At 39.1% G+C, this 23,841-nt stretch overlaps 1 protein-coding gene across 10 annotated transcripts in view; it reads left to right on the top strand.

Moving 5' to 3' along the window:
• Positions 1-23,841, top strand: part of LOC118745736 — a 351,287-nt gene that overhangs the window by 300,505 nt on the left and 26,941 nt on the right. For 9 of the 10 annotated variants that reach the window (XM_036479375.1, XM_036479370.1, XM_036479368.1 and 6 more), the window contains one exon: positions 15,920-16,018. In XM_036479375.1, the coding sequence (XP_036335268.1) occupies positions 15,920-16,018 (99 nt within the window). Of the gene's footprint in view, positions 1-15,919; positions 16,019-23,841 lie in introns of those variants that run through there. The other variant, XM_036479374.1, reaches the window with a different exon arrangement.

Below are 23,841 nucleotides of genomic sequence, written 5' to 3'. Positions count from 1 at the left end.
TTTAAAATATTTGCTCAAACTGAACGTTTGAAAACATGTACATATACATACGTATTCGACAGTAGCTGAGTGTGCAGAGAAGCGTGCGACTATTTGTAACCTTCATGCGGTCCCAGGTTCTTATGCCGACAGACGAACATATTAAAAGTATAATTGATTTCTGAGTATAATTAACTATGATAAAGCATATTTGAAGTTCAGAATGAAAAATTTCAGAAAACCAACCGGAAAAGTATTCGTTTCACAACCCTTCGTGGCACTTTACTATTCACCTTTCTTTCAGTTTTCGGATCTCTCCGCAGTTTTTGCTGGCTATACACATATACATGCATGCATATCGTCGTATAAAGTACAAAACCGCGTATCGTCATTCTGCAAAATCGCGTAACTGACATTTGCTGCCAAAAATTGGATTTGCTTACAGAAGCTGTTGGCTCAATCCTTATCCATTCGTCCTGAAATATACTATCCAGAAATGCGATTGCTTTATAAAAAAGAGAACCATTTTGAAATATGAGTGTTTTTACTATATAGATAATAATTTATACAACCTCACATAGGCGGCTTTGCATTTTGTTGATACGCGGTTTTGTACTTCAAACGACGATATACAGATTATTAAAGACGATCTAATTTACATTGTGTGAAAAAAAAAGGAATTTGGTTTTTTCGAGGTTCACACTTGTTGTAGGTCTATTCAAGCAGTAAAACCTGCATACTGAGAATTTTAAATACACCCTCAAAATATGGGCTTAAGGTCAAAAACCGCGTTTTTCAAAGGGTGACGCACAGGTATACTTGCTCGTAACTTTATTTCTGTTTACCCGGTGAAAAATACATATTTATGTATGTGATTCAAGATAAGACATTTCGCTGCTTAAACAAATAAATTGATAATTTATCTTAAGAAATGGCAAAGGAATCAGTGATCGGACTTAAAAAAAAAGTGTGGTAGAATCTAAAAAAAATGTGGTAGATTTCAAAAAATGTGGTAGATCTCAGATTTTGGATCAAACTTTGTACAAAAATTAAAAAAAATCTGCAAGGTTTCTCCTAAATTGCAAACATTTTAATTAGAATCTAAAACAAAATTAATTTTAGTATAATAAAGTGCAAGATTGAAGTTGATAAAATTGCGTAGGTTTTGGCAATTTTTTTCCTTGATAGTTTCGAACATATTTTGAAAGATTTCTGCAACCTTGCAGAGTGCTGCCAGCTTTTCTTTTTATCACATCACGATGTAGCAAGCAAATGTGGCTCGTTCCAGAAATGCTGCTTGGGATTTGCCGATTTTGACAATTCTCAAGTAAACGTAAACAACGCTTTAGAAATTTGAGATGCACTGAAATTTGCTAATGCTTTGACAAAATCGCCGGTTTTTATCATTTTCGCTATTAATTCTTTTTATAGATCATATATTTTGCAATTTAACACAATAAAACCATGTTTGATGTCGAAAAATTGAATATTGAGAAAATTTACTATTTTACAGTTTATTTTATCCTCCCATTCTGCCTGTTGTTAGTGTTTAGTGTTGGACAATTTTTGCTCTTAAAATTAAGGAAATTATGTTGAGCAAAAATAAAACTACTCAAAAACGCGAATATGTGGTAGATTTCAGACCTTGTGTGGTAGGTGTGCTCAAAAAAGTGGCAGATCTACAACAATGTGGTAGAAGTCCGATCACTGAAAGGAATCTTACAGAGTATATCGATGGCTGAGTGGAAGATCGACCTATCTCGGCAACCAGTTCGAAAACGCCCTATCTCAGAAAATTTTTTAACAACGCGCTATCTCAGAAAACTTTTCAAGAACGCCCTACTTCAGAATTTTTGAACTGGCTTCCGAGATAAGTCGATCTTCATGTCAGCCATCGATATGCAAAATTAAAATTATTAAAATTTTTTCATTTTAAATTACGACTTGTCCGACTATTTTGTTAACTAGTATACATACATAGGGTGCCCATTCTCAAGACAAATTAACCATTTATAAATGGTTGTAAACAACGAAATGTTTTCTCTTAAATGCCATATGTAAGTATTTTTCATCGGGCAAACAGAAATAAAGTTACGAGAGCAAGTATATGCTTCAACCTATGAAAAACGCGTTTTTTACCTTCAGCCCAGATTTTGAGAGTGTATTCAAAATTCTGAGTACATGTTCGTATATATTATTTTTGTTTATTTCACTTCAAATCTCACGAAATCATAAATGCAAAAGTATGGTTGACACCGGATCAGCTGTTTAAGTATTTATGACCAAATGGTTAAATCGTGTGAATGAATTTGGACAATATTTGTCACTTTACTGCAGTGCGCAAATGTGTGCCAAATCATTTGGATCTTTGGCAGCCAAATCGTCTGATCGCTAAACAAATCATTTGTACATTGCTATCCAAATGCGCAAATGTGGACAAATCTAAATTTGGCATTTTGTGTACAAATGTACAAATCGTGTGATCCCTGCTTTAGACTTGAATACATGCATACATATGTGCATAACTATGTTCAAATTAGAATTGATATGGTAAAGTACTTTAGACCTTTTTTTTATGGGAATCCTGCCTCTGTCTAGCCGAAAACCATTTTTCCAACGCTGTAGTGGCATGCACAAACTACAGCAAATTAATGATGTACATATGTATGTCTATTTGTTGGCCTTCATGGGAATTCGGCACATTGTCTTCGCGAAGTTGATAAATTAGCAAGTTCGTTAAAGGCTTGACTTATACAAAGTGGAATTTCGTTACTAAATATAAAAAAAAAATTTTTAAATAACCGAATAGTGCGAAGTGTTTAAAAATGCCTAAAGCTAAAAGAAATTTGTCAAGACAAACTAGAGCCGCAAGGACAATGGCCCGCAATCGGAGAATAGTAGCGGCGGCGCGAATATTAACGATGCCTGCAATCGGAATTAGATCTGCGTTTATTTATCGACCTCAAATCAGTTATATAGGTGATTTTTACAATAAAAGTCTATCTACACATATCAGTGCCATACCTATCAGTGTCAGTGAAAAATATAATATCGTTGCCCCAGTCCCAAATAGAGTTGCTCAGATCGTCCGGCACAGTGCCGTTTTTTACTGTCAGTGCTGCTTCAGTGTTCGTTCCGAAATTTTTTTATACACTCTAAAAACTGCATGTAAAACTGCTACTGAAAAGTGTTTATTTTCAAACAAAATTTGTGTAAGTATACGCATAGGATGTTCAAGACAGGATTTTTGAACATGAGATGTTTAAAATATACACATGAATTGTTTCAAATTGCAAGCGTTTTTAACGCAAAAATACATTCCCTACCAAGAATAAAAATTAAGTACATTTTGTGTGTAATTTTGCTCTACGCGACAAATTTGGTACGCAAAAGTAAACAGGCAGTGTTTAATTTTATTAACACGGTGTCTAAATTTGCACACATTAGGAGAAGAAACTGGTAAACTCTCTTAATATACGTTAGTTTAAACAAAATACTTTCAAAGCAAATTTTAAACATTTGATGTGTAAACTGTGTAATTGTGAACACTAAGAAAATTCTATAGAAATTTTTGTAGTTTAGTTTAACTAATGATTTAGCTATACTTTAAAATAGTTAAATTAACGGCTCTAAGGGCCAAATTCACAGTGCTGTACTGAAAATCTGTAGTTAGCTGTGAATTTGGCCTTAAGTGTTTAGAATTCAACAAACAAATTTCAAATTTGTTCTATGCCGCACATATGGTAAGTAAATGTTAAAAAGCAGTATTTAAATTGATTAACAGGTTGTGCAAATTTGCATACATTAAGGGCCGTTTTCTCAAGTATCCTGTAACTTTAAAGTTCACTGTATATACAAAGGTTACATAAGAATTTGTGATTGTGCCTAAAGTAGAGCATTTTATTATCCGTTTTAAGTTGGTTTACAACCAAGAAAGATACATACGTCATAAACCGATAATAGAAATGCTTAACTTTAGACATAGTTTTACTTTTAATCCAACCTTTAAATATAAAGTGAGCTTTAAAGTTAGAGGTTACTTCAGAAAACGCCCCTAAGAGAGGAAACTGGTTACCTTTTTTAATATGCTTAAATTTAAACAAAATTTTTTAGAGTGTAGTTAACTCGGCAAGGATTTGTTTGTGTATTTCACTGACGAGCTTACGGTATTCTATTGCAAGTTTTGTTTGATATGGAGGGAAATTAGACGATGTTTCCACGCCAAGTGATTCGCTCTCCCATTCGTAATTCGCTCTCTCATTCGTGATTGGCGTCCCAATTACGAACCGAAGCACGTAATTCGCCATAAAAAAGTTTGAGAGCAAATCACTTAATTCGTAGGTGATTCAGATTCAATCACCATGCGAATCAAGAACAAATCGTTGTCTTCTCTAATTTGTATCGATAACGGCTGTCAAACCACATAGACCACACTCATCCTCACCAGCACAAACATTGAAAAAATAGCTAGATTCGTTAAAGCTATTGAGATAGCTAATTAACCACTACACATTTTTCTCCACCGTTGAAATGCACAATAAACAACACATTAAACAATAAACAAAAGCAAAGAACAAGAAGCAGAGATGCAAAGTGAATCACGTGAAATTCCTTCAGTTCATGTATCCTCTTTGGACTGTGGGAAAAGAAACTGTAAAAGTTGCGGTACAGTATCTCAATGCTTTTCGGCAATTTTTTACAAGCGTAGCTTGAGCAAAAGTGAAGTGAGTGGCATGTGCACTTTATATAAAATAAATCGGTGTCTGCACTCAAAAATGTTTTCAGCCCGCCCAAGTCTCCAGCCATAATATTGGCTCTATCAATGGCCAAACCAATTAGGTTTCTTATTTTTAAAGGCAGGATTGGCAAATACTTAAAAGGTACAATTGGCAAACATTTATATGCCAAATGATGTTTGAAATATATATTTTTATAATTACGTATTTAAAAGCTTAATTCAACTATCCGATCAAAATCTTACTTTGCCAACCAAATGACCGCAAACACTGCAAACATCTTCAACGCGCATGCTTACGAGTACCTACATACATATTTTTAATTTTTTTTTTTTTTTTACGAGGGGGAAGCATCGAAAGCCTATACCCGTCAGTGTGGGACTTTAACCCGAACTAAACCTCCTACTGTCCGAGTACCGAACCCCCCGGTACCACCGTCAAGTATTTCGTCGGGAGGCGGTTGAGCACTAGACTCGCACGTTCGTTCCAGTCGGTTGTACTCAGTCCTGGGCTACGCCTGGTAGGCTTTGCCACGTCTTGTTTAAGGATAATTACCCTTTTTTAACTATTTATTCATTTATCTCTTAGATACCACTTATTATTTTCGCCTTTATAGACAGTAAGAGCAAAAACCTTAAAATGCCTTATGCGACGAGTTTCAAGCCCGCATACGTATGTATATTGCCTTTGCGGTTTGAACGGTCTAGGTTCCAGTCCGCGCCTATTTTCGACTGCAAAAATTTTTCGAGGTTGCCACTTGGGCGGCTGGAACGCCCTAGGTTCCAGTCCGCGCGTATTTATCGATTTCAAAAATTTTTTCGAGATTGCCACCTGAGCGGCTGGAACGCCCTAGGTTCCAGTTCGCGCCTATTTTCGATTGCAATAGTTTTTCGATATTGCCACTTGGGCGGCTGGAACGCCATAGGTTCCAGTCCGCGCGTATTTATCGATTTCACAAATTTTCGAGATTGCCACCTGAGCGGCTGGAACGCCCTAGGTTCCAGTCCGCGCATGCGCTTTAATTGTTAGATTTCATGTTCAAGGTGCGGTCTGAAAGCACAACTTTCTTAGCCGCACTGCTCGAGCGGCTGGAACGGCCTAGGTTCCAGTCCGCGCCTACGCTTTGGTTGGTGAACATCATAGTTTAGTTCCAGTCCGCGGCTATGCTAAGAGTTGGCTTAAGCACTGCTGATACGCCGCTGTCTCTCTAGGTCCCTCAGTTCCTTCAAAATCGAAGTTAGTGTATCGCTGGTGGATGCCCATTCGCTGGTTCCTTTCACCATATAGTCGACTACTGACTGTGGCGTAAACACCCCTCCAACGGCAAGTTTAAGTTGGTTCATCTGCCGATGGAAACGAGGGCACTCAAAGAATACGTGGTGGACATCTTCTTCCACGCCACTTAGACAGAAGTCGCAGTAGGGGTCGTGCTCATGTTTGAATTTAAACAGGTATGCCTTAAAACAGCCATGACCACTCAAGGACTGGCTCAGATAAAAATCTACTTCGCCATGCGTTCTATTAAGCCAGGATACCAGGTTTGGTATGCAGCGATAGGTCCAACGACCTTTAGTCGTACTATTCCACCTGTTTTGCCACTCCGTAACGCTGCTTTGCCGGGCTTGATGTCGGTCTAATTGAGTTAGAGTAGGCTGCGTGGATGCAAGGACCGTCGATTCTCTTGCTAGTATATCTACGGGTATCATACTGCCGATTACGAAAGCTGCTTCGTCCGACACTGTTCTGAAGGCGCTGCAAACTCGGAGCGCGCATAAACGGTATGTTGAGTTGACTCCGCGGAAGTATGATGGACACTGTGCGGCGTTTGACCAAATTGGGGCCGCATACAGTATTTGGCTTTTAACCACGCTCGCTAAGAGTAAACGCCTGCGCTGTTTCGGTCCTCGCGTATTAAGCATTATTCGCGATAGTCCCGTGATCGTTGAAGCTGCTTTCTCTCTCACATAGCTCAGGTGGGCGCTGAAAGTAAGACGCTTGTCTAGCACCACTCCCAGGTATTTAATTGTGGGTTTCGTCGTGATGGTGTGGTCGCCAATTTTTAGCGCTACCTCCTCTAGTTTCTTACGACTCGAGATAAGTATTGCTTCTGTTTTTTTGCTCAGCTAGCTTCAGGCCGAAGCTATTTAACCAGCTATTAATCACGCTGACTGATGATGCTACCTTTTCGCATATGACATCAAGCAGTTTCGCAGACACTACTACCGCAATGTCGTCTGCAAAACCCACTATGGATGATCCCTCAGGCAATTCGGTACGGAGAACTCCATCATACATAATGTTCCATAGCAAGGGTCCTAGTACGGATCCTTGTGGAACGCCACCTGTTATCTCAGCCCGTTGCAGGCCCTCCTCCGTTTCGTACCACAACACTCGCGAATGGAAATAACTTCGTATTAGTCTCCGAACATAATAAGAAATGCCAATGCTCTCCAGTCTATCGAGTATTTTAGCCCAGTTGGCAGAGTTGAACGCGTTCTTTACGTCTAAGGTAACAATAACGCAGTATTCTTTTGCTCCTCCCAGCCACCGTGTACCGCTTGTTGCATCCCATGCTAACTTAATGACTTCTGATACCGCATTCACAGTGGATTTCCCTTTTCTAAACCCGAATTGGTTTGCCGATATACCGCATTTTTCTTGGACTTCCCTGTCGAGACGTTTAGCTATAATATGCTCCAAGATTTTACCTGCTGTGTCTAGCAGACAAATAGGCCGAAAACTTGAGGGATCATCCAGAGGTTTACCCGGCTTTGGTATTAAGACCAGCTTTTGCCTCTTCCAGATTTGAGGGAAAGTTCCATTCGTGAAACACTCATTAAAAACTTGTAGGAATAAGGAAGCGCACTGGTGGACTGCAAGCTTAAGAGCTATGTTGGGTACGCCATCGGGGCCAGGAGCTTTCTTTACTTCCACCTTCGATGTTGCGAGTGTGATTTCTTCTTCCGTTACAGGGTCAACAACACTCAACGGCTCGCCATCCATAGTGGACACTAACGGTCTCTGTACAGGAAATAGTGTCCCCACGACGGACTTTAGGTATGCAGCGTTTGTCGGGTTCATGTTTCTGCCTTTCAGCTTTTTTGAGACAATTTTGTAAGCCGAGCCCCAAGGATTCCGTTCAGCATCATCACGGAGCTCTAAGAAGCATTGCCGTTTACTTTCTTTAATTCCTTTCTTTAGCGCGTCGCGTGCACTCTTATAAGCCGCACGAAATACCACGAAGTTGTCTCTTTCCCTAGCTCTCTGAGCATTTCGCCTACATCTTAGACATTTCTTTCGCAGGTCCGCTATGTTATCGTTCCACCAGTAGACCGCATGACGATACTTGGAGGAAGTTCTCCCGGCCATTGATGCATCGCAAGCTGCGCGAATGTCGGCCATTAGGTGTTCGGCCATGGAGTCTGCTGACCCTTGGTAAACGGTGGATGGTAGCATGCTGGTAAACGATTCGGGGTCGAAAGTACTGGTTTTCCACCCGTGCGATACTCCGGGGTTGTGAGTCCGCTTAGACAGTTCTCGTCTGCAGTTAATATTGCAAATTAAAGCTGAATGATCACTTTGCGTATAACACGTGCTATGTTTCCATTCAGTGAATCTATATAGCCCGGAACTGATAAAGGTCAGGTCTATTATTGACCCAAAACCGTTTCGGCTGAAAGTGTGTTCAGTTCCCGTGCTTAGTAAAACGACGTACAAACAAGCGAAAGCCTCCAGAAGAGCTCTCCCTCTTGGGCTTGTACTGCGGCATCCCCACTCTTGTGCCCACGCGTTGAAGTCGCCTGCTATAAGAACATTCTGCCTGCCTCTAGCATCAATTGTTAGATTTAACAGTATATTTTCGAATGCCTGTATACTTATGCTTGGCGCAATGTAGCAGCTGTATACGTACAAGTTGCCGATTTCCGCACCAACGAAGCCATTTGCGGACACGGCACCCTGCATCCAGCGAGCTGGGTTCCCGCATGACCAGAGAGCCGCTTTTCCGCTTTGATCCTGAAGCCAGCACTGAGACGATTTCGCTTTGTATGGCTCACTGAGTATCGCAATATCGATTTTTTCCTCTAATATTGTTTGCGACAGGAGGTCCTGCGCCGCTTGGCAGTGGTTGAGGTTAAGCTGCAAAAGTCTCATCATACCTTTATTTTGCTTAGCGCCAGTTGATATACCGGACACTTGTTGCCTCCTGCCTGGTGGCTGGTAGGATTGCTGCCGCGTTTTATGCATAATAAGCACCGTGGTGCATTTGTGCATAGTTTGGCCGTATGCCCAGTTTGACCGCACTTGAAGCACGATTTGCCAAAATCGTCGCTGCTCCGACAGACCTTCGATATGTGGCCGAACTCAAAACATTTGTAGCAGCGCTTTGGCTGTATTTTATGTCTTATTCGGCAGATAACCCAGCCAATTCTGATTTTACCTTGGCCTACTAGCTTATTGGCAAAGCTCTCGGGTAGGAGTAAGGTTGCGGTCTGTGTGCCTCCGTACGCTTTTCGCATCGACCGTAAATACTCAATACTTATATCTGTAATAAGAAAATTTTGAGTAATTTGTTCGGATTTTGAGGATTTTTCGTTTGTGTTTTAGGAATTTGGTAATTTTTTGTGGCAACACTGACCAAAGCCTATGCACCAGTGTTGTCGCGAATCATTTTTAGTGGTAACCAAATTCCTTTTAAAAAAGGCTAAAAAGAGCTAAAATTCGTTGTGGCTAAAAATGGAAGCTAAAGGTTTTTACTTAAAGCTGTGAGAGACGGCAAAGCTTATGCATATAATCTGGCACACATATGCGCATAATAATTTTACCCTTACAGACGGCAGTAATGCGGATAAACGAGCCGCAAGGTCGTGGGTTCGAGACCCACGGCCATTAGAATTTTCATTTATTTCGTTTTCATTCTTTTTCTTATAAGTTCTTTATTTTTTATGTTGGTCTCAGTTAGTTGTTGTTGACTTTTTAATAAAAATCAACTCTAAAAATTTAAATTAATAGTAAAATAAAAAATGTGATATAAAATAAAGCAAATGAAAGTAAAATAAATTAAAATTAAATATATAAATCAAATAAAAAAATATATATAAAATAAATAATAAAAACAAAAAAAAACTTTTCTCAATCGCTCCAACCGAGGATCGAACCTGACAGCTACAGGCTTGTGCCCGCAACTCTCACCACTCGGCTACCGCCGACGCGAAACTCGCCCGCTTTTGTTGCTTACTTGTACAAAAGACAAAAGATGGCCGGTTTTTACCAGTGTTGTCATCGAAAATTCCCTGTATCCGAGTTAATTCCCAAAAATTTCTTGCATTTGTTCGGCTGCTTATGCGCATTTTAAAGAGGAAAATGCATGAGTCAAAGCATATAAAGGCTGTTTATGCAAATAATCGATCAAATCAGCTGTTCAGTGCAAAATGTAAACAAACAAGCAAATGCAACAACAATTTCAATAGCAAGCAACAGTGTTGTCACTTGTTAGATATATACCTTGTTTATACCTACGCAAGAATCGCATCATAAATAGCTGATCTTACTCAACACATATTTCTTTCAAGCATTTATACCTGCGCACTCGATGAAACCGTATTCACAAGTCAACGAAATTTATTATTTTTATTCGATATTTTTTAAATAATTAATTTGCGTGGTGTACGGAAATGGAAGCGAACAAGAATTCAAATTTGTTATAATAATAACTCAAAAACCAGCCTTTTTTCACTTCGCGTCAAATGAGTGATGTGTTTATACCTGCTTTCTAACCGATGTGAGAAATAAAAAAGCGATTTGAAAATAAATTCGAGTCAATACACTTTCGAATTTCTGAGCGTATTGAAAGTTGATTTATGCTTCCGTTTTGAATCACAGCGAACTGGGTTAAAGCGCTTTATGTGTTGGCATAAACAAGGTAATATGTAAATAAAGTTGATCTGAAACCCAATAAAAGTTAAATGGCATTTAAACAACAATTCAAAATTAAACTTAAGTGCCGTTTAAATATTCATTTGAAATCGGCCTTTAGAATCGCATAAAACTGATATAAGAGAGGAATTGTTCATTTACCAAAACAAAGAAAATTTAAAATAGGAAGATATTCCAAATTTTAGAAAAAACGTTAGACAATTTTCTAACTTTTGTCGTACTATAAAGAAAAACTTAATTTTAATGACGAAGTTCTCATTCAAACTGAACCCTTCTTCTGTACTATACAATCACATACAAATCATTGTTCCACTAATAGACTTATTGTTTCAGAAGTGTGAAATTGCTAGAATAGAAGACGGCAACACAGAACTTAGGGCTGAACACCTTGCAACCTCAATATTTGTGAAATTAGGAAAAAAGTAAGAATCACAGAAAATGTTTTAAATGAGCCACTGTCGAAATGAACTTCAAGTAGAAACAATTTCTAATTTAATAAGAATTAGAGATTATCTTAATTCTAGAGGACAATGCTATCATAACACAACATTGATAAAAAGCTCAGGCACAGTTGAAACTACGAGTTATTATTTACTGGATTAGTAATTTTATGGAACTTACTGGCAACTTTGTAAATTTAAAATGTAAATCTTAATATTTTAATAGGCTTGTCCGAGGATGCTAATGAGTTTAGCGAAACGTTGGGCAACAATAGTGGAATAGCTTTGTTTTATTTGCACTAAAGAATGCAAGATCGGACAAACCTATTAAAATATTAAAATTTAAAAAACATAAATACGAACCGATCGAAACCCAAAAATAGATATAAAATGTAAATCTTTATGTTTATATACATTTATTTTCTTACATAGTACATGCATATAAAATCATAATATCTGAGGTAAATAAAATAAGGGAAATATAGTTACAAAGCGGTTCCAGTTGTTTTTTTAGCAACTATTTTACAAGTTCTACACAATAACTTTATACATATTAGAAAAATAACAGTATCAAAATTTGGTACAATTTAGTGATAAAAAGTACAATTTGAATTACATTTTCATACGAAATTGCCAAATGCTATTATCAACACTGGAGTGCAATGGCGTATAGCCGTTCTTCTTATGCAGTTACAGTTGCACGGCTATACTCAATCCCGACTCTTCCGTCCCCGTTCGCGCACTCTGGGCAACGTGAGCAACCCATTTGCGAGATGCGGTAACCAACCCGAGTGGGCCCGAAAAAGAGGGAGCTTCGGTGGGGCCACTCCGACTTATTCAGTTTAAGGGCTCCCGAAATCTGCAGCGTCTGTTCATCAGTGGGTGCGGCTACAAGCGGGCGTCTGTCTTGCAGCAATAGGTTCGTTATATAATCCGGTGTATCCGGTTGAATAGCCACTCATCCCAGTAATGGTTGTGCGCTGGCCTTGGGACCCGCCACGTAAAAATGCCTACCAATGAAAGGAACAAAATGGCCTCGGATGGCCGCCCCCCACACGTTGACGACCCTCGCTCACGAAATAAGAACTATGATTTGCGGATATGTACTTGGAATGTCTGGATCCTTTATAGGGAAGGTGCCCCTATCCAACTGCTAGATGTCTTCGAAAAATATAAGGCTGACATCACTGCAATCCAGGAAATGCGATGGACGGGACACGGCTGCATCAAATATGCAACGTGTGACATCTACTACAGCTACCATGAGACGGCGCTCAAATTTGGTGTGGGATTTGTTGTTGGGCCGAGACTAAGACACCCCGTCTCCAGGTTTACTCCCATCAGTGAACGAATCGCCACGATCCGCATCAAAGCCCAATTTAACAACGTATATAACGGATATAAATGAGCAATGGGAGTCCATCTCCCAATCGCCTTGTGCCGCTGCGGAAGAGGTAGTGGGATACTACCGCCCGCGCAGGAACAACTGGTATGACGAAGAGCGCCGCGCGGCTGCTGCAGAGAAATACGCAGCATACAAAGCCACCCTACAGCCAATAGCCATGCGAGCGATAGTTGAACGATACCGGGAAAGGAGGAGGGAGGAGATACACCTATTCAAAAGAATGAAACGTGAGGCAGAAAAACGTGAATGCGAAGAGCTTGAGATGCTGGCAGACAAGAATGCGGCTCGAAAATTCTATCAGAAAATAAGGCAGCAATCAAATGGTTTCAAGACCGGGACTGGTTCCTGTAGAGATGAGGATGGAAATTTGGTAACAGATGTCCAGAGTACACTTGAGATATGGAGGGAACACTTCTCAACTCTTCTGAATGGCAACACAGGTGGCGCGTTTGAAGAAGAAGAGCCCGAACCAATTTATATGGACGAAACTCACGGCCCTCCACTTGACCAAGACGAGGTGAGAACAGCAATAGGCGGCTTTTAAAGAACAAGGCCGCCGGAGCCGACGGTATTCCCTCAGAGCTGTTCAAATCCGGCGGCGAAGAACTGCTCCGGCGCATATACCAGCTATTAAGCAGAATTTGGTCTGATGAATACATGCCCGAAGATTGGAATCTCAGTGTACTTTGCCCAATCCACAAGAAGAGAGATCCCGCCGTTTGCGCCAATTATCGTGGAATAAGCCTTCTTAATATTGCATACAAGGTCCTGTCGACTATACTGGGTGAAAGACTGAAGCCCTTTACGAACGAACTGATTGTGCCTCATCATTGTGGCTTCAGACCTGACCAGATTTTCACAGTGCCTGAAATTCTGGAAAAGACACTCGATATGGAAATCGACACACACCATCTTTTTATTGACTTGAAAGCTGCTTTTGATAACACGAAGAGAAACTGCCTGTACAATGCCATGTCTAAATTTGGGATCTCCGCAAAAACGCAACGAGGTTTTAGACAAGGCGATTCACTACCATACAATTTTTTCAATCTGATGCTGGAAATCGTTATAAGAGCTGCCAATATGAATAGCAGCGGCACCATATACAGCAAAAGCACGATGCTGCTGGCGTATGCAGATAATATTGACATCGTTGGCTTTACACTCAGGGATGTCAGCGCAGCATTTGGCAACTTAGAAAAAGAAGCTAACGAGGATGTTCTGACGGTGAACGAGGACCAAGACAAAGCACCTCCTGGCAACACATAAAAAGTCTTCGCATATTGGGACACACGTCACTGTTGGCAGTCATAACTTAGAAGTAGTGAAGGACTTTGTTTACATAAGATCCAGCATAAACACCACCAATAATGTCAGTCTGGAGATAAAGCGAAGAATAGCCCTTGCCAACATGTGCTACTTTGGGCTCGGTAGGCAATTGAAAAGCAGAGCCCTCTCTCGACGAACAAAAATCACGCTTTACAAACCTCTCGTCATGCCCGTCCTCTTATATGGCGAAGAAACATGGACGATGTCTAACAAACTTGAGAAGGCTTTTGGGGGCTTTCGAGAAAACTATTCTTCGCAAGATCTATGGCCCCGTTCGCGTGGGCGACGAGTACCGAAGAAGATAGAATAACGAGCTGTACGAGCTTTTTAACGACATGGACATAGTTAAGCGTATAAAAATAATACGATTGCGCTGGCTTGGACATGTTGTACGCATGGATAACGACGCTTCGGGGAAAAGATCCTTCGACTCCGCACCCATGGGTGGACAACGAAGGCAAGGTCGCCCACGAACACAATGGAAGGACCAAGTGCAGAAGGACCTGACCGCACTTAAGATGAACAACTGGCGCAAATCTGCCAAGGAGAGAGGCAACTGGCGAAGTTTTTGTTCTCGGTACAAACCGACAAACGGTTGTAGTGCCAAATAAGAAGAAGAAGAATCATCAACACTGTTAAGTAGATGATACTGAATGGGTGATATTCAATAACAATCATTTTAACTAATTGTTGATCAGTTTCGAACTTTTTTTTATTCAACAGTAGTAGGCCGCGTCACAGAAGTGGCGGTACGTGGCGCAAAAGATTCAAGTGGCGGTGCAGAAGTAGCTGGTGGCGGTATAGAAGTGGCAGTATGCGGCGTTGAAAGTTCAAGTGATGATGTAGAATTTGCAGGTGGCGAAGTGTTGCAGGATACACGTGTAGTTGTTGCAGCAGATTGCGACTCATTGTTATTATTATCCGATTCCTCGGCTGGATGTCTTAATATTATCTGTGATATTTTTTGAAACCGGATGATGAATTGTCAAGCTGTTCATAGATATAAGTCGCACGTGGTCGCTGTGGTGTAGTGGTAAACAGTGCGCGCTTTCACTCCGCAGCGCCTGGGTTCAAGCCCTGGTCAAAGCAACATCGCAAAAAAATTTAGAAAAAAGGTTTTTTTTTAACAGCGCTGGCACCTCGGCAGGCAATGGCAAACCTCCGTGTGTATTTCTGCCATGAAAAACAGCTTCTCATTAAAATACAATCGCCGTTCGGAGTCGGCGTAAAACTGTAGGTCCCTCTTCTTAGTGTGACAACAGCAAGGCGCACGCCATAAATCGGAGAAGAAGCTTAGCCAAACACTAACATATGTGTAAGCGCTAATCAATTATTAATTAAATTATTATTTCATAAAGTGCACGCAATGTTTTCATCGAAAGAGGTCAAAATCCAATGCATACTATAATATCTTTTCAAACACAATATTTGACTGCACTATTTTTATATATTTATTGGTTTCCCTTTACACATTCATTTGTGTTTGAATCGCTATTTTTTTTAAATAAGTGGTACTCATTAGCATCTGAATCCATAATAGCCTTCGTTCCCCTATTTGCAAGGAAAAACAATGTTGTCACCATTAGGCTATTTCAATAAAAAAGTTTTACGGATATCTTGAAATTCGTTTTTGGTTTTTATGGCATTTTAACAATTATATTCAAAAATTTTATTGAGCTTGAGGCCCTTTCTAATGAAAAAATGTTGTGGAAAAACAACAAGAATTTACCTTTAGGTAGAAGTTATAGCTACTATTTCGGAGATCACCACATTTCCTCATTGGACTTCTTCACCGCGGCCACTGAGATATGAACCATTAGAAACGGCCTCAAGCTCAATAAAAATTGTTAAAATCTTAAATACTTTTTACCATCACTATATTAAACTAAATGATTGCAAATTTTTATGCATATTTCCCTCGGACAGGGGGGGTTAAACGCCCAAAAACCCCTCCCCCCTTGCGACCGGGCCTAATACATGCATAAATGTGTGTAAAACAGCAGCATCATAAAATCATCATAATCTTTAAAATCCATCATGGAAAACACGTCGTAGAAGACTTCTAAAATTACACCGTTTTTCGTTTTCAATTTCAGTTGATCCGGAAAATCAGGAAGAAAGCGTTGGTGAAATATCAGTACAAATTGATCTTTTCTCGCATCCCGGAACCGGCGAACATAAAGTTAACATTAAAGGTAAATAGCGCCTATATTTGTGGTACCTAAAATTACTAAAATTCATATTGCTCAGTGGTAAATCTTAAAAACCAGGGCGGTTACTATGTAATTCGATTCGAAAGAATTTTCGTCCGAACGCGGATTTTCCATACTACCTATTTCGAAATCGAATGGTAATATTCCATTTTCCGATTTCCATATGCGGTTTACCAATATGCGCCCTTACGTAATCCGAATTTAATTGCCAAAATTATTCGAAAATCCAAAAAGTGATTCGAAGGCGTTGGAGCTAACGGATAACTTGTACTGTTTACTTAATTGCTGCAAGAGTGTCATAATCCAAAAAATGTAAAAATGGAGAAAAACGGCTTTACAGTTTACCGTCTGCATGCGCTCCTATAGTAAAAATTAAGACACATTTTCTTCAAACGAGCTATTGTTAATCGATACAGCTATGGAATTTTTATACAACATGGAAGAAGAGGTGGCGGTAATTTCTGCATCCCACGTAACTAAAAAAAAATCTATTTGGATTATGATGCTTTTGCAGCAAATGAGCGATATTCATCTGTTAGTTCCTCGATACTACTTCAGTGCCTCTAAATGTCTCCGAAACAAATATGTACGTGTATATTGTTTCTTTCTTTTATATGGCTGTCTACTATGATCCGCATGACCTTGTAGCGCGAGCTCAGCAAGTCCCAAGCCTCACTGTAGTTGCTGTCACTCACTCCTAAATTGCTTACCAACTCCGGTGCTTCGCCTTTTAAACAATTGCGGGGATACTGTAGCTTCTGTCCGTCCATCAGACTTGCATTGGCATTGACGAGATAACAAAAGGCGTCATGAAAGGCGAGCCATTCGGCGGGATCGCCACTAAATGACGGTAGCTGCAGCTTCGAAAGCGGCACAGGCGCTGGCGTAGTTTGAGTGGCTTGAGGTATAGGTATCTTGAGCGGAGCCGCAAGGCGTTTGAAATTCGCCTTGGCGATAGTATACTACTCCTCACCGTGATTTCGAGATTGCTCCTCCATCTCGACGCTTTCTTCGCCGCACGGGAGCTCTACCTCTTGTTGGGCTTCACAAAATCGTACCCATTGTTCCTCCAACAACTGCAAGTACGTAGATACAACCTCTACGTCGATCGAAAGCTCTTCAAATTTGTTCGTTTTCAAAAAGCGTTTTATGGCTATTAAAGCGGAATCGCAAACTTTAAGCGACGACATTTTGCGGGTGCGGTAATATTTTATTATATTGAAATAACGCGGTATGGACTGTATATAACGAAAGTATCGCGGAATCCGGTTTGAAGTACAACTTTGTGGCGTTTAAATAGCGTTTGCGGGTTTATAAGCGGGGAAACTAAGTGGATTACCTCGGATTAAAATGAAACGCGTCCAATTTGCTTAAATCCATTTAAAAGAAGGGAAGTAGAAAGGATGTCAAGTTTGACAGCTTACAAACAGTGCTGCCAAACCAAACATACGCTTAAGGTCTAATTGCAAGTAACGAATTAGGCGTGAACGGTAGCACTTGTTGGCAAGGGTGATTCTCGGTTGGATTTCAAGGCTGACATTATTATTGATGTTAATGCTGGTTCTCAAATAAACGAAGTTGTCTACTTTTTCAAACTTGTAACTGTCAACAGTGACGTATGCTCTGACTGTTTGTGTGATCACAGGAGATACTTCGTTTTGTCCTCTAATCCCGAGAAGGCAGAACAGATGTAGCCCTTGTTTTTGCCGATAATTTCGATTTCGTCGGCTTACTCCAGCAATTATACGCTCTTATAAAGTACTGTCCCTGAGCGGTTCAATTCTGCGGCTCTTGTTGTCTCCTCCAACAACAGATTAAAGAAATCACATGAAAGGGAGTCGCCTTGTCTGATATCTCGTTTGGTATCAAACGGCTCGGAGAGGTTCCCCCGTATTCTGGCAGATCTAATAGTATTGCCCAACGTCATTGTACACAACCGTTGTAGTGTCGGGGGGTTACCAAACTCAGACATCGCGGCATAAAGACAACTTATTTTCATGCTGTCGAAAGCGGCATTAAAATCGACAAATAGGTGGTGCGTGTCGATCGTATTCTCGCGGGTCTTTTCGAAGATTTGGCGTATTGTGAATACCTGATCTATGGTGGATTTGCCAGGTCTAAAGCCACACTGATAAGGTCCACTCAGTTCGTTGATGGCGGCCTTCACTCTTTCACACAATACACTCGATAAGACCTTGCTTAGAAGGTTGATCACGCGGTAGTTGGCGCGTATGGCGGGATCGCCTTTCTTGTGGATTGGGCAGAGCCCACTTAAATTCCAGTCGTCGGGCATGCGCTCATCTGACCATATTCTGTATAAGAGCTGATGCATGCACTTTATCAACTCCCCGCCGCCGAACTTGAATAGCTCGGACGGTTGGCCGTCGCCTCCAGCAGCTTTGTTGTTTTTCAGCCGCGTAATCGCTATTCGTACCTCGTCATAGTCAGGCGGTGGGACATCGCCTTCACCGTCATCTACTGGGGGTTCGGGTTCGTCTTCTCCACTACTTTCAGTGCTGCTGCCATTCAACAGCATACGCCGGTTTGTTGAAGAGTGCTCTCAGGAGCCGATTGGCCAATAAATTGACCGTCTGTTGTGATTGCAGCTTTTCCGATGTGAAGCTTTCCTTGCATTGTTGGGCGCACATTTTTTGCTTCACAGAGGCGGGTGCGTATCATGGCTGCACCAAGGTAGTGGTCCGAGTCGATGTTTGGCCCTCGGAGTGAACGTACGTCTAAAATACTGGGAGCATGCCTTTCACCTATCACAAAATGGTCGACTTGATTTCTTATTTTTCGATCTGGAGACAGCCATGTAGCTTGGTGGATCTTGTTATGCTACACTAGCTAGTACTATATATTACCATGTTTTGGGCCCCGGCGAAGTCGATCAGCCTCAATCCCTTATCGGACGTTTCGTCGTGGAGGCTGGAGTTTCAGACAGTGGCGCCAAAGATCCCTTCCTTGCCCACCTTGGCACTGAAATCGCCAAGCACGATTTTTAGAAGAGATCCTTTGACGGCTCTTCCTTCTCTTCCGTCGGAGCATGAGCGAAATGTATAAAAATCTCGCTTTGATGCAGATTGGTGCTACACGTTCGTCCACTGAGGTGAACGCCAGTACTCGCCGACGGATTCTCTATTCTTTACGTGGCAACTATAGGAGACGTCGCAAAACTCCACGCTTACCTTGCTTTGCCCCGTCCCTCAGTGCTGTGTCTCCATATAAAAAGTGGGCAAAAATAGAATAATGGACGGATTTGAGTAAAAATTCGTTTCTTGGTGGATTAGAGTACGGAGATTTCAAAAAATTTTTTTCCCTAGCTCTTACATTTTTCATGGAAACTGAGATTGAAACTGCAAAATTTGATATTCAGAAGTAGTTCCAATACTGAGTAGTTATTTTATTATTTATACAGGGCGTTTTCCTAATAATATTACAGACTTCAAGGCTTCATTCTATGGCTTAATTCATGGCAAATAAGATTCCCTATATCTCTCTTACGCAAACCCTCTAGGAATGGCAGCTACTTTCATTTTGGTCCTTTTTGACCACAAAATGTTTTTTTAAATTGATTATATCTTTTGGTGTGGATGTCACAAGCTTAAAAAATTTGATTCATTCAAGACGACATTAAATACTCAAAAGACAAATATAATTTTGTTTTCCTTTTTATTAGTTACTTCGCACGAACAAGAGTTGTTGCAAAATACTGAATCAAAAATTATTTGTTTTATCTAACGCCGTTTATTGAAAAATTAAAGTCATCATGCAGTCATATTCCAAACTACTCAGCAAACACACTAGTTCATTGACTATATATTTTGTGGTGTATTCATACATGAATTGTGGTGTATTCATACATGAATTCATTCATGAATTTCGGGTTGAAATCATACTAGTCAGAAAAAGTGTAATCTATACTAGAAATCATACTAATCAGAAAAATCCCATCCCATAGTATAGTATAGTAGTATATTCAACAAATGCTCTACCCTTCGATTTTTTGTTCTCCGTGAAGCTTCGCAAAATTCTTCTTTAGAAGGTCTTCCCCGTTCAACACATTTATCCTTATTTCCATTGGAATCCGGAAGGGAAAGGAATGTCCAATTTAGCCATTTAGAATATGTTTTTTCAAAAGCGCTTCTTTTGCGGCCACTATAATTCCAATTATTTTTCATCTCACTATTAAAAAGTTTTATTTTTTGATTCAAAAAGCTTTGTCGCATTTAGCGTGTATTAATTTGTCTTCAAAAAATGCAGATAATGCAGACACTCTATCTGATGGACGAGTAGAAATCCAGATATCAGCTAAAATTGCGTTTTTTATAATTGAATTCATATTAATATTAGTTTTTTCACTATTTTACGCTTCACTACACAGCACAGAACACTACCGCGTGTGTCTACAGTAATAAACTTTACTATTTTTAAAGAATGTTTTGGCATTTAAGTAATGGAAAATACTGTGGTAACTGTAATCAGTGAAATTTTTATTTTGCAAAAGTTTATTTTATAACCTTAAAAAAAACGATTTTCTTCGAAAAGCGCAATGAGTCTGCAGACTTTTTTTTATTTCTAAGAAAAATGCCCCTTCTTTCAAATAAAAGAATAAAAAAACATACTTTCACATATTTTTTTTATCCCTTTGTAAACTTAGAAATTTTTTAAATTTTCTGCAACAAATTTTAGGGTGTAGCAAATAGGCCATTCCAGCCAGGAAACTCTATATTTTTTAAAAAGCTCTATAGAGTGGTTTCCTTACAGATTTTCTAATTAGAAAAATTGTGTCTTAAGATAAAGTATGATAAATTGTATTTTTAGCTATTTTTTTTTTAAAGACTCCAGCTAAAGGCATTTTCATAAAAGAAAAAATATATAAAAAACACACAACTTTAAGAGGTTTTTGTGAGAACCTTATGAGATAAAAACAAAAACTAAGTCCAGATCCTTAATCTAGGATAAATTTCCTTTCCAACGATACCAAACACGTTGACATACGTGACAACAATTTTTTTGATTTTTGCCCGCTCATACAGCACTGTGCGTCCATCGCATTTCTTGGATGGCGGTGATGTCAGCCTTAGTCTTCCCGAGGACATCAACCAGCCGGGCAGAGGCACCTTCCCCGTTAAGGGTCCCGATCTTCCAGATACACCCTCAAATCATAGTTCTTAATACGTTTTCCTTGGTCGCCATCAGAAAAAAGGTGTATCATCTGAGACTGCTTTTTGTTTTTCATTGGGCGGGGTTTTAACGTGGCGGGACCCAAACCCAGCGCTTGCGAAGTTTTACGCCTTCTCACTTTAGCTCGCTCCCAAGCGGGTGTTTGGTCGCTACCCAGGGGATGCGTGGATATAAATATCCTAGCAAGAACCACTTCTGGCCACTCCCAGGTGAATGCAGTCAAAAGCTTTCCACTTCTACGCACGGAACCATCGTCCATACATTATAAATATAAAAATCTAGAAGTTGAACCTTAACGTCTTTTATTGGCTTTGGTTTTTATTTGTGCCAAATAATCTTGGTATGGTTGTAATCAGCATGAAAAGTTCTATCGAGTAACATTTTGTCTTTTTGCTATACGGTTGGTATTCTACACCACGGCTACTTCGGACAATTTCTGTCTAAACCCTGGAGTAGGGGACAGGCTAAATGTGAATAAGAAAAAGTAAACAAACAAATGTCAAATTAAACTCTGAGTTTCTTAAACATCCGAATGAGAACACTTGGCAGTTGTTCATAAACTCCAAACGTTAAAGCCGTGTTTATGATTCAACGTGAACATAGTATTAGATAGTAGGAATACATATTCGTATCGAATACAATTTTCGAATGGTTTAAACTTTCGAATCGAATTACATAGTAATCCCCCAGTCCGAATTATTTCGAACGATTCCAAGTATAGAATAATATAGGGCTGACTGTTACTATAGAAAGCTGGAGCTTACACATATGTATAACTGTCCAGACTTTACGACAATTTTTAGGGCAGAAATAAAAGAAAACCACAACAGCTTAAAGGCAGGAAACGATACCTATCGTCTCTGAATGTCAGAATTGATAAATATGTTAATGGACATGTAGGATACATATTATACATGCATACAAATATTGACTGTCTGGATACAAGATAAGATTGCGAAACTACCCACACCGGCTCAAAATGTGTAACTTAAGTTAAAAAGACATTTCAGGGATTCACAAGACGTGTTAATGTCCTAAAATTTGTCAACTGAAAATAATCTGTTAATACCTGTTTAGGCGATTTGTAACTTCACCAAAATGTTTTTGAACCATGTAATATGAAATATATCATTGGCTCTTATTATACTCTACAAATCTTTTAAAATGCTTTTAATCGTTATTTACATTGAAAAATTTTAAGGCATTACGACGCTTAACACCACTTGTAAATCCTCTAATTAACAAATTTCTAAAAGTCAACCTTATACAAAAAAACTAATCACTACGTATCACAATGTATCCATTATATACAGCCGGGTGGAAATAGCAATTAACGTGCACCAACTTCGCAGAAACTTGGCATGTGATGTAATCTTTCTTGGGAATAGGTTATTATGAAATATGGTAAAGATTTGATAATTGTCACGCCCCCAACTCTTGTGGGCGGAAACATTAAATTTCATCTGATTTCGATAAAATTTATTTACTATTTATTGTCTATGAACATACAAAGTTCTTACAGACTAGCAAATAACGTACATAACTATGTACATATAAGAAAATGTAAATAAGAAATGGGAAAAATTAACTAGAAAATGGTATACAAAAGATTTAAAAAAGAGCCCTTCGACAATGAGAAGTCAAGAGCTACCGACGAATGTCACTATCCAATTCATATATAGACCCGCTCACTGACTCCGAAAATCGAGTTAATTTTTTATTCTATGGATAAGTTTACGAGATATTTTCAGGGACCGTAACCGTTATGATTTTCATAATAAAAATCATAAATTAATCGTTATTATGTGATTTTTATTTGTTGATCATCTTTAATCGCTATTTTATTTTTTTTAATTTTCCATCAATTTTAATTTCTATTTTTTCGATCATCTTTAATCGTCATATTATGATTTTTATTTTTTCGTTCAAAAATAACTGTTATTCTTAGTTTTTTATAAGATGTAAATCGAATGTGGACAGATTTGACTTAAAAACAATTTGTACAAGTACGTTCATATATACATACGTACATACTATATATGGCAGCCGTCACATTCAACAATTAATCTAATTTAGTTAAATTGTTAATATTAAGTTTATTTATATTCATACCCTTAAGAGTTAAGTTAAATTATGCTTTACATTATTATTATAGCGAGTATATTAATGCTATCTCTCTTACTCTTATTAATTAAGCTATCATAATAATGAATTTTATATATTGCATCGGCCGAATTGTGCTATGAATAAACACTTGTGATTATATTAGCGCTCTCACACATAAACCGATAACCGAACCGACATCGGCCGTTAACGTCCGTCAGTGGCAATAAATTCAAACATGTTTGTTTTTCTCGTCCGATGTCAGGTACCAAAATGGACTGCGAAAAATTAATTTATTGGGTACAAAACAAAGAAATTACCTATAAAATCACATGTTTAGAGTATGTCAATTAAAATTTATCAAAATATTTCACTGCTTACAAGATTTAAATGAAAACTAGATTTGTGCGTACAAATACGATCGGCCAATATTTAATCTGGTTAAAGGCCAGTATGCAGCTCTCAAGAAAAGCAAAAACTCCATATAAAATGACGTACAAGAAATAACTAAGAAA

The sequence above is a fragment of the Rhagoletis pomonella genome, unplaced genomic scaffold (assembly GCF_013731165.1).
Source record: "Rhagoletis pomonella isolate Grant_MI unplaced genomic scaffold, Rhpom_1.0 Rhpom_scaffold_00009, whole genome shotgun sequence".
Classification (NCBI taxonomy): Eukaryota; Metazoa; Arthropoda; class Insecta; order Diptera; family Tephritidae; genus Rhagoletis; species Rhagoletis pomonella.
The sequence above is the reverse complement of the archived record's forward strand: the minus strand, read 5'-3'. Positions and strand labels throughout refer to the sequence as shown.